The sequence below is a fragment of the Pseudochaenichthys georgianus genome, chromosome 5 (genome assembly GCF_902827115.2).
Source record: "Pseudochaenichthys georgianus chromosome 5, fPseGeo1.2, whole genome shotgun sequence".
Classification (NCBI taxonomy): Eukaryota; Metazoa; Chordata; class Actinopteri; order Perciformes; family Channichthyidae; genus Pseudochaenichthys; species Pseudochaenichthys georgianus.
In genome coordinates this window covers 17,744,654-17,760,899 of record NC_047507.1, presented here as the reverse complement: position 1 = coordinate 17,760,899, position 16,246 = coordinate 17,744,654, and the positions used below count along the sequence as shown (strand labels likewise).

Sequence of the window (16,246 nt, the reverse complement as noted above, 5' to 3'; positions counted from 1 at the left end):
CTTCAAGCTACCTAACTTCACTCCTTCCACCTTTGAATTCCATGCCGTCACAGTAACCCATCCTATACAATTAACCATTGTTGTTCTCTACCGTCCACCAGGCGCCTTGGGGGACTTCTTGGAGGAATTAGATCATCTCCTCTAACACATCCCTGAAACTGGCCCTCCCGCTGTACTTCTCGGAGACTTCAACCTCCAGACAGGGAAGATAGACAAACTAACATCTCTGTTAACCGCCTTTGCTTTCTCACTGTCTCCATCCCCACCAACTCATAAAGCTGGCAATGTCCTTGATCTCATATTCTCAAGGAACTGCTCTACTTCTAACCTCTCTGTAAACCCGCTCCACACATCCGATCACTTCTTCATTTCATTCTCTCTACCCCTTTCCAAACATAACGAACTAATCTCTTCTCATCCTGCACCTGTCCGCCGTAACCTTCGTTCCCTCTCCCCCTCTACCTTTGCCTCATCGGTGCTCTCAGCGATCCCTTCCTCTGACTCGTTCCAACTCCTACCTCCAAACTCTGCTGCAGAAACTCTCCTCTCTACTCTCTCATCCTCTCTGGACTCTCTCTGTCCTCTCACATCTCGGCAGGCTCGTCAGTCCTCTCCTGCTCCCTGGCTAAATGACGCACTGCGTGCTAATAGAACCGTCCTTCGGGCAGAGCAGAAACGGTGGAAATCCAAACACCATGACGACCTCCTAACCTATCAGGCTCTCCTCTCCTCTTTCTCTGCTTCGATCTCTCAGGCAAAAAGCACTTTCTTTCAAGATAAGATCCAATCTTCCTATTCCAATCCCAATAAACTATTTTCCATCTTCTCCACCCTCTTGGACCCCCCCAAAGCCCCTTCCCCCTCCTCCCTTCTGTCAAGCGACTTTGTTAACCACTTTGAAAAAAAGGTTGATGATATTCGCTCTTCTTTTTCTGACTCACCTTTACTCAGCGCTGGGTCACCAGACCCTCCTTTCACCCACACACTGACCTCGTTTTCCCCTCTCTCTCCAAGTGAGGTTCTTACCCTCATTACCTCTGCCCGCCCTACCACCTGTCCTCTGGACCCTATCCCTTCAAACCTCCTTCAGACTATCGCTCCTGATATTCTACTGTTCTCACCCATTTCATCAACACTTCTCTAACTTCTGGTCACTTTCCAAACAGTCTCAAGGAGGCAAGAGTAAACCCTCTCCTAAAGAAACCCACTCTCAACCCGTCTGATGTTATAAACTACAGGCCTGTCTCTCTCCTCCCGTTCCTGTCTAAAACACTTGAACGCGCTGTCTTTAAACAACTCTCCTGTTATCTCCATCAGACATGGGCGTGGGAAGGGGGGTGCTGAGGGCGCTGCAGCACCCCCTAAAAATAATAATAATAATAGTTTGGCCTGCCCCGAATGTTTGTTCTGGAGCACCGGACAATTCTACCTCAATAATATAATAATTAACCGTGCTTTACGTGAACCTCATCATGACACTAGAGAGGACGGCAGGGCTGTAATTTCCCGTGTTCAGTGAATGCAACAGAGGCAAGACACCGGACCAATCAGAGAGTTGCATGGAAATAAGCGTGTGTGTGCGTGTGCGTGTGTGTATGCGTGTGCAAAAGACTATTTCCGCGGCACACCTTCATATGATCATTATCGTTATAAAACAAATAAGAGAATAAAGGAAAAACAGTTATGAAATACTATATGGCAGTAAAACAAGAATACAGTTTGAAAGGGGAGTGATTTGTAAAATATCCATAAAGAAAAAGAACATCTGCTTACAGTTGTGTTGAGAGATGTATCCATAGATCTCTTAATGTTGCTCTCAAAGTGCACCAGATTGATGCTTTTAACTTCAATATTTAAAAAAATCTTCCTGGGGGAACATTCCCCCGGACCCCCCTAGAGGAGGTGAGGTCCGCTCCCCACTCGTAAAAAAAATAGCACTTTACCCCTGCCTATGTGCCGTGAGCTGATTATCGAGCCTTCATTGTAACAGTCGGTGTACTGTGTGTTTGCGTGTGGGGAGTGCTTTTGTGCGTGCTCTATAGTGCCCGTAATAGTGTTCACTGGAGTCCAGCACCTCAGCACCCCCACTCAAAATACCTTCCCGCACCTCTGCGGCATCAGAACAACCTTCTGGATCCGCACCAGTCTGGTTTCAAGGCAGGTCACTGCCCTCCTTACTGAGGAACTGCACACGGCTAAAGCAGCCTCCCTCTCCTCTGTCATCATCCTGTTGGACCTGTCTGCTGCATTCGACATGGTGAATCATCAGATCCTCCTTCGCACTCCAAGAACTTGGAGTTTCAGGCTCTGCACTTTCCCTCATCACCTCATACCTCAAAGACCGCACCTACAGGGTTACTTGGAGAGGGTCGGAGTCCGACCCTTGTCAATTAACTACAGGGGTCCCTCAGGGCTCTGTTCTTGGTCCCCTCCTCTTCTCCTTGTACACAAACTCGCTCGGATCTGTCATTAGCCCACATGGTTTTTCATACCACTGCTACGCTGACGACACCCAATTAATCCTGTCCTTTCCCCGCTCAGAGACCCAGGTCGTCGCACACATCTCTGCTTGTCTAGCTGACATCTCTCAGTGGATGTCTGCTCATCACCTCAAGCTCAACCTTGACAAGACTGAACTGCTTTTCCTTCCGGGAAAAGATTGTCCCACTCTTGACCTAACAATCAACATCAGCACCTCTGTTGTTTCCCCGACTCAGACTGCAAGGAATCTGGGTGTGATCCTAGATAACAACCTGTCCTTCACTGCAAACATAGCTGCTACAACTCGCTGCTGCAGATACACGCTTTACAACATCAGGAGGATACGTCCCCAGCTGACCCAGAAAGCGACGCAGGTTCAGGTCCAGGCTCTCGTCATCTCAAGCCTAGACTACTGCAACTCCCTCCTGGCTGGTCTACCTGCATGTGCCATCTGACCTCTGCAGCTCATCCAGAATGCACTTATTGTAAGTGGCTTTGGATAAAAGCGTCAGCTAAATGCAATGTAAAGATAACTCATGAACAGATCTCTAAATGGATACGCACCTAAGAGCCTCAGTGAGCTAAAAGAGCTGAATTAATGAATATCTTGATTTTAATATCTATTAATGCATAATGAGTGTGCATTTATAATAGCTGTAAATGCAAACTCATAGACAGAATATCACATCTTTTGATAGCTTTAGTTCTTGTATAAAATACCCTCTCTTCCCTAAGGGCTTAACAGCCTCTTTGTGTACTCTTTGCAGGATGACAGTTTATCTGTCAATGTAAGGCCACAGTTATATTAGTCTTATTGGTGGTGTTTTTAGTCATATCAAACGCGCAAAAGTAAAGTGAAGGACCGACAAAAGCTTTCAAGTATTACTAATTTCTGTCCAAGTGAAAACCTGGAGAATGCAAATTAACATATCTTAGCTCAGATAAGCAATGGCTTTAGTTGAAACTACCATATATGTCTTTCCTCTTGATAAAACACATGCTCATCCCTTTGAGCTGCCTGCTCCCTCCAGGTGAGCTGTGATCTCTTGTTTGTTGGAAGATAAAGGATATTGATATGACTGGACACACATTATAGGCTGTGTGCACCTTCCATATTTATTTCAGAGGGGAAAAGAAAATATCAAAAGTAGAGAGAAAAACAAGCAGAAATTAGCATGTGCAAAGAAAAGCAGATGGCAGAAAGTAAAATAATAAGACGGCTGAACAGGAAAAGAATGAGCGGGGAATAAGTGTGTGAGAATAATTTAGGGATGCGAGAGGGCAGGTGTAGAGTGACTGTAAATAAAAGGTAGTCACACATAGATTTCTTTGCTTTCAGTGTAATTGGAATGAATGTTTAGTTAATTTGCCTTGTCATCTCTTTTCTGACTGATAATGGAAGCAGGCCACACACTCACCATAATCGTGTCCACAATCTCAGAGGGGCTCAGGAGGAGTTCACAAATAAGGCAATTATGCATTCACTCACACTTTCCTCTTTGGAGATGAGGTAACATTTATATCAAAACATGTGCATCACCAACAGAGCTATGCAATTGCACAGGCTTGTACAAATACACAGAACAATTCTAACGGGACAAACACATTGTCAAACACAATATTTAAAAACAAAGTCAAGCAACAAAATATAGATCACATTGTGAGGTCCATGTTCATACAGTCACTTCAATGTCTTTTGCCAAGTCCTTAAAAATGTAACAGAATTCCATTTGTCTGTGAAACAAAAATGGTTAAAATGCAAGTAATGGTTAGCCTCAGTGCAGCAAACTAAAGACTTTTCAAGTCAAATGTTTTTATAACATTTCATTCCTTGTCATTTGGACAAACATAGACATACTTTCTGTACAAATCTTTCAAGAATCTCAGGCTACCTGGATAAGTTCTGGATATTTGTGGTTGCTTTTTTTCTATCAGAAACATCTGGAAGTTTATAATACTTTCATTTTTAAATTGTAATTAAAAGAGTATTTAATAAATCTGGTTATATTTTCTTATTTTGGACTGTGTGACATGTCCCTTATTACAATGAACACGGTCACTGTAGTTTTCTTTAGAGCTGGTCCTGAATACACTTTCCTGCTGCAGGAAGTACTACATTACATGTACGATTCACTGCTGTTTGAGTAATATTAGCTAAAAACTAAAGCGCTGTTTAAGAAAATGTACCTTTTTAAAAAGAAACCGGAAATTCATAAGCTATTTTTAATAATATTGATTTTTTTTTTTGTAAATAATTAGCTTTTAAGGCAGGGACTGTGACAAATCATTCAGAATAATTGTTTGATTCTTTTCATGGGATTTGTTCAGTGTTCAAAAATACTGCCTCCCTTATCCTGTAAAGTCTCTCCTTTTGGACATAGATCCAAAGAGGGACACATTTTTGTAATTGTAACTTCCAAACCTCTTACATTTCAATCCTTTCCTCTCTTTCCTGAACTAATATGCCTCACTGAACTTTTACTCCTCTTCTCCAACAGCCCCCCACCACTCCTGAGCGGGAGCCTCTGGGTTCTTCTGGTTGGAGTCTTCATGAAGTTGCTCTTCTCTGTTTTCCTGCTCCCAGTCCAGCTTTTTAAACGAGTTTCCCCGGGAGCTTCTTCCATTGTAGTTTCTCTCCTCTTGATCCTGGAGAGGCACTGAGTGGACCGAGGACGCCGCCAGGGACGTCTCCCTGCTGTCCGACAGGAGAACCTCACTCCCTGAGCTATACTCACTGTAGGAGTCTGCACCTAGAGCCGTGATAAAACAGAAGGGGGAGGGGTGCACAGATGGTGAGAGGACTTCTACAAACAAACACCACATGAGGAAAGCTAAGCTGCCTAGAATATCCAGTGCTGGGATGTTACCAACATCTGCATGATTGTATTTAGGCTGCGATATGAATATAGAATATGAGTTTCCTCTTCAACAAACATGTGCTTTATTTAACTCCAGACTGCAGAAGGTGAATTATTTGGAAATGCATGGAGAAACATGTATATATGTAAAGCATGTAACTTCAAATGAAATGCGTATTAAGGAGCCAATAAGATATGATAAGTTAGAAAATACCAACATGCTTACAGATATAGAGTTAACGCAAGGTATACAAGGTACAAGGTATAATGTTTACCATGTTTAGGTATGCATGCTGTTGTGCCCATTTGTATGTTTGTGTTGTTTGTTTTGATCACTAGATGGCGCAATGGGGCACAGGGTATTAAGGTGACCTCACCGGCACAGGTGTGGGTGATTGGGAATGGGAAGAGCAACAGTGTGTGTAGCTGTGCACATCCCGTTTTTCTAAATACAAATAAATAAAATGGTATTGAAAAATAATAAATAAACTTGCCTATTGGAAGCTAAGAACTCCGTCTTGAATGCAGATAACACAAGTCCAATTAGTTTAGCCAATCCTTCTGTGATATTGAGTGGAAATAGTCACCACACATGCAAATGTACAAACATTTGGTTATTAGCTCTAAACATAGAGTGCAGCTGTAAATGAGATGAAGTTTTGACCTGATGCTGGCACTTGGTGAAAAGTCAGGGGATCAACAGACTTATTATAATCCATCCTGAGGGAGACATGGATGTCTGTACCAACATTAATTTCATCCATCCGATAGTGGTGTAGATGTTTCACTCAAAACCACAAATGTCAACCTCATGTTGGCGCTGAAGGAAAAGTCACGGGATCCCCAAAGTCATTAAGATTCATCCTCTGGGAACCATGAATACCTTTTCCAAATGTGATGGCAATTCATCCAATAGTATTTGAGATGAAGTCTGTTCAGTCAAAGATAGGCCAACACAAATATATTTAATTTAGCAGTAACTATCAAGTTTTATCTTTTCTTTCAGCCTTATGTTTATGGTAACTGGACTATATTTTTCGATGGTAAATAAAACCGAAAAACCACTAAATTAGTGGATACTAGAAAGTTAATGGCGATCATGTTACATATATTTAGCTATTCATTGATTTCAGGTCCCTTACACATCCAGCTTGTTTTTATCTTATGCTTTATCCATTTGTTATTTTCATAAATGTATATTGAACATGAGAAGTACTGTTGCATCTTGCACATTCAATTCAGTTTAGAGTGCTTAGTGAACAAGACATCAGACAGTCTTAATAAAGTTAAACTGAAAAACAATTCTGGTTGTTTATGAACTATGGGATGAGCAGCAACACGTGGTGTTACAACTCAAAGTCTGGAATCAAAATAGGCACCGAAATGTTGTTGCTTAGAAACTCCTGTAAGCTAAAGGTCTTCTGCTCTTTAATTGGAGATTAACAGCCCAATCACTTGACTTCACAATGATTTGAAGTTTGGTTCTTGCAGATTAATAGGATCAACTGCATACCTGTGTGCCATTCTGTTGACCTTTTGTCTTTGTGTGGCTGAGAGTGCTTCCACATAAAGCACCTCTCAGATCGATATCTTACATTAGGCAAGCTCGTTGTGGACAGAAGCCAGAAGCAGGCTTTGTCATTGTACAGGTGGTTATGATATGAGACAAGTAGCTGAGATGTGTACAGTTAACAAAATGACAGATTGCCATCTATGCATTTCAATTGAGGAACAATGTATGAAAAAGTATAACGCTTTAAAGGTCCCCTATTATACTGTTTTTCATCAATATATTATATTACAGTTCACAGATATATACAAAACATGTCTCTGAAGTGTTTGGCTCCAAATACCAAACAGATCGTGCATTGTAGCATCCCATAATTTGCCCTGTTTCAAAAGTGCTGATTCTCTGTCTGTTACTTTAGATGAAAATAAGGAGCCGCTCCCCACACCACTCTGAGAGATATTTGGTTAAAAAGAACACCATGGTGCTCTAGGAGGAGATTCAGGTGATAAGGTGGGGGGGGGGGGGTTACCTTGGTTGGTGATTGGCTAATGGTTACACAAGCCAAACAATCGTTATGACATCATAAAGTGGCCAGAATCTGATCAGCTCACACACAGCACAGATTTTTATATAAATGGATCAGGACAAAAAGCGAGTGAATCTTTTTTCCTGAAACTTTCAGAATCTCTAAACGTAGAGGGGACACATGTTTATGTATAAAAGACATGGAAAAGTGTATTTTGCATAATAGGGGACCTTTAAGCTCAGACAAAAGTGTTTCATAAATTACCAAATCCACTTTGCAAAATTACAAACTAACAATCAACAAATGTATTTCCTCTTAAATTCATCCAAGCACTTGTTGTAACCTAAAGAAAGTCATAGATTTCCAACAAGAAATACTACAAAATTACAAATTGCTGCTCACTTGGTCAGTTACTGCGAGGAGCTCTTGAGAGACCGAACGGCAAAGCAAGAATGTTATTCCTTATTAAACTTCAAAGATAGAAAACAGAACTATACGCTCTAGGGACGCTTTGAGTGTCACACTTCTGAGCTCAAGTTAAGAGACTCCCAGCAAGCACTATGCTCGCTGTAGTGCTGTAATGCACTTAGTCAAAACATAAAAGAGCTTAAGGAGCACACCGTTGTGCCACATGCCCACAATCTAATATTAGAAAAAGATGAGAGAGATATTGCAGTGGAAATCGTATCATGTTGACAAAGAATATGAGACTGGGGTCAGGAGGGAACAAACAGGAGCTCGAACTCAAACTAATTGCATGTACATTGCACAGCTGATTAAATGATATATTATTTATTCCAGATGATAACATTGCCTCCGACTGCATCTATGACTATGATGAATTTCACAGTTGCATGCATGACAAAAACAGGCATGCAAATCAGTGCTCAACGCAAAGAACACTTTATAAATAACTCTTATTTATCTTTATAATATGCATAAACAATGTAAATAAAAACATACATATTTGAATGACAGGCACAAGCTCCTCCTGGTTAATTCCCATCCACCCCAGGTGCATGAGATTGATGGAGCCAAAAGATGAAGTACAACATTTAAAATATGCATACAGAGCTAAGACGCAAAATTAAATCAGTCAATGGGAAGAAAATTCCCATTTGGATGGGAAGAGACATTCAGAATGACAGCTTCATTTTCTTAAGGTGGAAACTTTCGCTGCATTAGATTGGAGGGGTTTAATAGCGCCTTCAGGCATTGGTCTCTACATGCCTGTGAGTGGCCGTACATCTTCTATTATTGGAATGAGACGGAGATGGTTGCTGCAGAACTTCAGCAGGTTAAGATGAGCAAACTCACCCTTACCTTTTAGGAATGTCATTCTCATATGAAGGCTTAAGTCCACTGTTGTTTAAAGGTAAAGGAGCTTTTAAGGAGTAGTTCATCGATTTTAGAAAATACGCTAGAGAATATCACGCATGTCTGTAAAGTAGATAGCTAAAGCAGAACGTTTGAAAGTAGGGAGAGACAGTCAGACTGTGTCCAACGTTTAAAAAGAATCTTCTGACCAGCAAAAGCGCATTATTTAACACGCTATTATTAATTGGTCACTCTCTGCTTGTTGCCTGGCAACCTTAGGGTGAGGACACTGAGGAAGTCACTGCAGCAGGCCAAGAAATATATCATAGCAGGTAACTCTATAAAAACACAACCTGTCTTTTCTTCATTGCTGTTAGTGTACAGATTAAACAAACTAAATATAACTAAATGGTAATGGTAGGTCTTTGAGAATGTTTTTTTTCTGGGGTAAGAGTAGCCGTTTATCCCTGCACAGTAATTGTTGCTAAATGAAAGGTAGGGTAGGTAAGAATGGAGAAACCAGCTCGAGTGCGCTAGAATTTGAAAGTACACAACCGGAAAAAATCTGCCCCTTCCTTCAGACTTCCTTACAGAGCCCCTCCTCCAACACACGAATGCACACATGACCAATGAGGGCACGAGATAAGTTTGTGCACAGATGGAAGGCTGACAGGCAGGTAGGCCATCCAGTTATTTTAGCCGGGCCGGCTAAAAAGGTTGGTCGTATTTTTTACAGTACTACGGCTTCCATAGATGACGTTTTTTTATGGATTTGTTGTCAAAGCATTTAAGATATTCATTGCTATCGGGATGTTAAGAGCATTCTGAAGTAAATTACCTACCCCACCTTTAAGTTAAAAGCTACTGGCAACAGCTTTTAATTTAACAGACAGGTATGAGTCTGGTATATTCGCATCCAGCAAAATAACAACAAATGTATTTCCCAAAATGTCAAACTGTTCTTTAAGAGGACAATCTTAAAATGTCATTTTAATCATTTTTAATGGTGAGACAATTCAGAAAATGTGTGACTCGTACTTGAGAATTCATTCTATACTTGTTTTGACAAATCTTGATATGTGGCATTGGCTGGCTACATAAGACTTTAAATATCTCTGGTGACAACTAACACATACTTGTAGTAAACCTACTAAAGTCCAACTAGAATGAAATGTTGCAATATATCAACTCTGACACTTGTGTGGATCCTCAGAGAATGTTAGAGAATGATAATTTTCTACATCGCTGTCTGACAGTGAGCAGGCAAGAATGACGTGTCTGGGGGTTGATCCGGTCACACAGGCTCGGTATGGGGGGATAGTGGGGATCAGATGGGTTTGTTTGGGGTCAATGGACCAAAGAGTCCTCCAGTTTCCTGAATGCTCCACTGACCTGGTCCAGTTGATGCTACTGTGACAGGAGCATGGCTGCCTGTCACATTACCATTCCCAGTCATGGACTCAGATGCCGTTCCCACTCTGCACCGCACCCATGACACATAAAGAAGCAGGGAACGTGACAACAACACATTCAGCTCATCTCTGAGGCAAGAGAGGAGATCCAGATGGACTTTTAAGGCACTGTATGTGACGCCAATGTCAAGGGTCAAACAAATATAAGGGTAACAACACGTGTTGGGGTGACCGACTCATTAATTGTTCACGCAAAATGAGTCATTACCAGCCGCAAGAGCGATGCTGATATTGTTTTCAGTTTGTGATTGTGTGCGTCATAATGGAGACATGTTTCCCTTTCTATCTTCTTTCAACAACATGTTCATAATGAAATATATACTGTAACATGTTGTCCCCTGAGTCAATTGTTGTGTTTTATGTGGTTCTATTTCTGTGTATATGTGTATTTCAAGTCTCAGCTGGGCTATATTTGGATTGATGGTCAAAATGGCCACACAGCTGGAAGCAGGAAGGTGCTACGAGACTTATCATCAAAAAGGCTTATTTTCACAATCCATGACAACTCATGATTAGACTTGCTTCATCTCACTTCAAATTGACTCTTCAAAACACTCCTTCACAAGTATTACATCTCGTGAAGGTGAATGAATGTCAAGTAGAACAGTGCTAAAGTGAATCTGTAATATTGAAAGCAAGACTCCCAGTGGTGTCCGTATAGCTGTGGACAGCCTCTGGTGAGTGGCTGCACAGTTGCACCTGAAGCTGTTGTATCTGGGCTTTTCATTAACACCTAGGAAGGTGTCAATCACAGTATGCTTCTGCAGAGCAGCTCATAAACAAAACAGTAGTAGCAAAAGGGTCAAATTCCCCTGGGTCCCAGCCAAGCATCTCCATGGCTTGTTGCCCAAGCCAAAACCCAGGTGCCTAACATGCTATGAAAAGGTGGCTGACTAGATTTAACTGATGGAGAAAACTTTCTGACTGAAAGCTTTTTATATATAATTCTAGGGTATTTATAGCCCATTTCAAATGTTTTGAAATGTGTCTTGGTTGCTATTAAAATGCTTAAAGCACCACTTATCAATGTTTTTATAGCAACAATGATTCAAAAGTAGTAAACTTACAAAGAGTAAAAAGGGTCAGTTGTTGTGACAGAAGATAATTATCACAGTTCCCCAAAGAGTTACTAACAGTTTCAGCTTGTTTTACGGCCTGCAACTCTGATGTTTGGGTTCATTCTTATTGCTCTCATCAACTTCATTTCTGGAAACACTAGCATTGCCAAAACAGAGAGAAAATTGGACCTCAATTTGTCAGGTGGCCAAAAACGTAAAATGGGATCGCTTTGATTCAGGATTGACTTAATCAAATAACCATAAATGTTGCACTGCAGACATCTGTTTTAAAGATGTTTCATGAATATAGAAGGCACTAATCAAAATGAAAAAAAGTTCAACTGCAATTGTTGGCATAATCATTTACCAAATTTGACTCAAGGGGTGCATTTTGGTAACAAAAGTGACAAACAAACAGACAGACTAAGCTTCATTTCCAATTATCATCATATAATAATAATGGTTATTGAGACACTGCCCATGTTTTCCAGCAGTAAGACTCACAAGCCTGTCCTGTGTAGATTAGCAGGGCTTTGAACACCAATAGCCTATGAGCTTGTTCGTACAAAAGACAATTATGTTCTTATGTAGTACAGCAAGAAGTCCACGTACCTGAGACGTCTGAGTCACTGTGCAATTCCTCTTGTTCGGACAGCCTCCTCTCTGCCTTTCGGACTTCTCGCACGTAGAAATCGTCTTGCCGGGCCAAGGGGGCCATGAACAGGATCTGACTCTCTCGGTAGATCTCGAGGAATGGGTGTGCACACAGCCGCCTTTCCTGCAAGAGATAATTTGGGTGATTTAAAAAGAAACCTCATTATTTAAAACAAACATACATAACACTAACATATATGGTTCCTTTAAAGGAGGTGTTTATTAGGGATGAAGCTGCACAATTCAGTCAAATTAATAGTTGAACATTTAAGGTGCAATTGTATTACTATAAATGATAAAAAAAAAAGAGTTCCATTAACATTGTTTAACACTGGAAATGTTTCTCTGTGTTTACACCTGTTAGGAAAATATCACTCGTCACCGGCTTGAGCTTCAATATCATGTATTTATTATCCTTGCTAGAATGGAAGTAGTGATCACATACAGAGCTGCATGGGACAAAATATGTCCTTCACATGCTTATACAAGAGAGGGTGTTACACAGTCACAATATGCAGAATACCGGTTCAAAGCAGTATTCTGTGCTTAGTTCAGATTAGCTAAGGCCTGCGTGAGCAATACACATGACAGTATGTCTATCTCCATAGAGGCTGAATCATCATGTTAATCGTTGTCACATAGCTATCATATGCCTAAAACAGTGTGTCCTGACGCTCTTCTTGGTAATCATACATCCGGTTACGTACACAGCTACGTAGGGCCTTTGTTATCATGTGCTACTCTGATATTAGAAGAGGACATTCAGTATTTTCCCAACAACACCCATACATGATATGGACAGATGAAACACTATGGTAGGATACAAGCACAGACATGCCGATAATCCCATAAGTCAGTGTGTTGTCAACAGTGAGAGAAATTGAATTGACATAATGTGTGGGAACCTCACCGCAACACCAACTAAACAAACATGTACCCTTTTCTCCCGTCTTCACACCCCAAATGTGATGCAACACATCTGAGATGCCTACAATCTGTCTCCATGAATGTTTCACACTCTGCCTGCTGATCGTCTTCTGTTACTTATCTCACTCGTCCTCTAGAAGTGGGAAGTCTCACATGACAGATACCACTTTAGTTCTCTAGGCTCATTAACCTTTCATACACCATGTTTTGTAATTCTGCTCATGTTCATCCAATTTCTGTTACTTTCACCCTTTTGGCATATGCTAAATGTCAAGCAATGCTTCAAACACATTGCAGCACAGTACAGTGCATCTCAACAGGATCAATTATTTGAAGGTAATCTATTTTAATTGGCTCTTTAATTGTCCGATTCCATTGCTATGTGTCCATTTTACTATTGCCAAAGTGAGGTGTTGTTTGATGCAATTCAACAAATAAATAAATGACATGTTGATAATCATCTGATGCTATACTCTACATTTAATCACAAGTAATATTATTTATCTTATGGAGAAAATTACTGTTGATTCAGAGGGTGTTGCATGTGTGCATAACGTGAGAAATAAAGAATGGTTTTATTATGACGAAGACTCACACTATTCCTGCTTCTTTGAACCCTGTGTTTCATCTCTCTGTCTCTAAATACACACTACAGTATTTAAGACCATAAATCATTTCATACACCATGGCAAATTCATGACATCTCTCCAAGAGTAGAGGCTCAGATTGTTATCATTTCTTGTCAGATCCTGGGAGATCATGCTGACGTTCCACATTCAAGCAAAGTGAGATGCTGACAGTTAAGTTACAGGAACATCGCACACGAAGCATCTGATAATCAGGCTTGCAGACTGACAGACAAGATAAGATATATTCTTTTGAGTAGACTTATTTTTAAACTTCAGCCAATCATCTCGCTCACCATCTGTGTCCCAGCTATGACAGAAGTGACTTTTCTATTGTTGTCGTCTGCAGAAACAACATTGTCAGTTTCACATCAATTATTTGTGCACTTTTCCTAGAGGAACATCTGTGTATCCTCATTGGCTTTCCTCATCAGCTACTACTACATATGGCATGTTGAGGTGCACGCTTGTAAGCAGACATACATTACATTACATGTTACTTGTTAGACACTTTTATCCAAAGCGACTTACATACTCAATACTGTGGACAATCCCCACAGGAGCAATTTGGGGTGAAGTGTCTTGGCCAGGGTCACAACGTCATGCTGACTGCAGTGGGGTTTGAACCTGTGACCCCCTGATCCGAACACCAAGGCTCTATCCACTATGCCACTACGCCACACGCCTCCCACATACAAGTTTAATTTTGCAGTTAAGATGCTATCAATAAAAAAATCTAATGTGAAGATAAATGATATCCCACAAAAGCTACGTTGTGAGTGTCAGCGTTAACATTTCCCTGGCTAATTCTGATTTGTCAGAATGTTTTTTGCTTAAATATACAATGTACAATGCAAATATACAATGTTGCACAACTAAGGATTGGCGAGAAAACAAAAACTACAGTACTGCAGAATAATATGTACAAAATGAGAGTAGACTCCCCTGTCTAACAGCCCATGTTAAAGATCCAAGCATGAAAGCAGTATATGGTGAGGATGGTCATTAAAAGCACTACATTTACCCATAAAAGGCATTAATAAACACTTCTGCCACATTGTGTACTATTGTGACTTGAAAAGAAAAATGTGGCTGCTTTCTGATGATCTTTTTTTGTTAAGATTGAGATCTACTTTCCTTGTCATTGTTAACAATTTTGATTTTGTGACCCGTTAGTTCTCGACACCTTATTCCACTTAGTTACTTACATACGTTGTTTGTTTTTTAGATAACATTCAGGATGCTTTTGCAAGAAGTAGATTAATTATTATCTGTGCATCAGCATTTGTAATGGAATATTTGAAGATTTCATGTGTTCTATTTTTCTTCTTTTTTCTCTAATCTTTCTATGAATGCCTAACCAATTCACATTCATAAAAAATGAAAAAAAGTGAATTCCTTCCAAAAACAGAAGGCAGAAAGTGAGTCAGCACATACAACTTTTAAATGTTCTTTTCATTAATGGAGAAGTTAAACTACTCTTTGACAGGAGCTTTAGAGTGAGTGCTTCTTACATTTTCAGACCAATAGTGATGTGAGTGAAGAATAAAGGAATGCTAAATGCAAATTCATTCTGAATGGATTAATATTCAGTGGCAGGGTTCATTTTAAAGTGTGTGCTCTTAGCAGAACTTGTACTCCAGGAGGTTAATAATGGAGGTGCTTCTTTAAAAATAAGAGGCTTGCATTTAGTTTAAACTATGAGTGAAGAAAAGCCAATAAATGGGGTATGGCATTCAATAACCATGACTTGACTGCTGCAGCTATTTACAGCCTAAAATCATTGCTGTTTTCAGTGAGAGAACAATGGATTTGGAGAAATCGTGCTAGTCATCGTAACTGTGAAAACAAATGTTTGCCCCTTGTTTTCTGACATCTGATACTAAAACATTTAACTGATTGATTGAGAGGGTAATCAGCAGACAAGTTGATGAATAAATGATCACTAGTTGCAGCCCTGCAGTGGTTTTGAAATACCTGATTCTGAATGATACTTTTTTGATGCAATTACTGCAAGGTGAGAAAAACAGCAACCTAACCCAGTGAGCCTATAGCTATACAGTGAGGTAGGTTTCTCTGTGTCTTATGCACTGAATGCCTACGATACAGGTCGGGCAAAAACCGACCTGAATCGCTGAGACAAACTGTGAACGGTTGGCTTTTGTGATTGGGGTGGGGAATGAGGTTAGTGTATTTATTGATTTCTGTTTGATTTTCTCCAAACTCCTTTCCTGTAGTATCAGGGCCTCAGGAGCCCAGGAGAGCACTTAAGGCAGCCGAGAGCAACAAGGTCATAGGAATGTCTTTTTATTTTGCTCCACATCCACCTCCACCGCAGAGAGATACCAATATTTACAGACGGAAATATATTATTTTGTTCCTCAGGCATGAAGACATTATTACATTATAAAGGAGATAGACATGGAAATTACAAGGCCAAGCGAACACAACCTCACTTAACTTTGATTGAATTGTTTCAAAATTTGAGGAAAAAAAACAAAAATAGAGAAGCAGAAATAAGAACTTTGATCACTAAAGTCCACCATTGCCAACCATAACTTGATATACAGAGTGAGACCATAAACCTTAACCATAAATGTGTTTCAGAATGAATTCCAAATATTGAGGAGAAAAGTAGATATTCTTAAAAACATCTTCAGGAGTGTTTCACTTCAAAAGTACAATGGCAGATTGTTAATAGCTTACAAAAGCTTGAGCTTAATCCCATGTCACACCTAAGTAAACCTTATTTATTTTTTTATGGAAATTTTGTGAAAGGAAATCTGCATGAACAACAGATTAAAAACGAATGAAATG

At 40.2% G+C, this 16,246-nt stretch overlaps 1 protein-coding gene across 1 annotated transcript in view; it reads right to left on the bottom strand.

The window, feature by feature from the left end:
* Window positions 1–3,966: 3,966 nt before the first annotated feature.
* LOC117447005 (testis-expressed protein 264) overlaps window positions 3,967–16,246 on the bottom strand; it is a 32,251-nt gene continuing 19,971 nt past the window's right edge. Inside the window, exons 3-4 of the mRNA XM_034083569.1 lie at window positions 11,835–12,000; window positions 3,967–5,231 (exon numbers count right to left, since the gene is read on the bottom strand). Coding sequence (XP_033939460.1) covers window positions 4,960–5,231; window positions 11,835–12,000 — 438 coding nt within the window. The 3' untranslated portion in view covers window positions 3,967–4,959. The remainder of the gene's footprint in view (window positions 5,232–11,834; window positions 12,001–16,246) is intronic.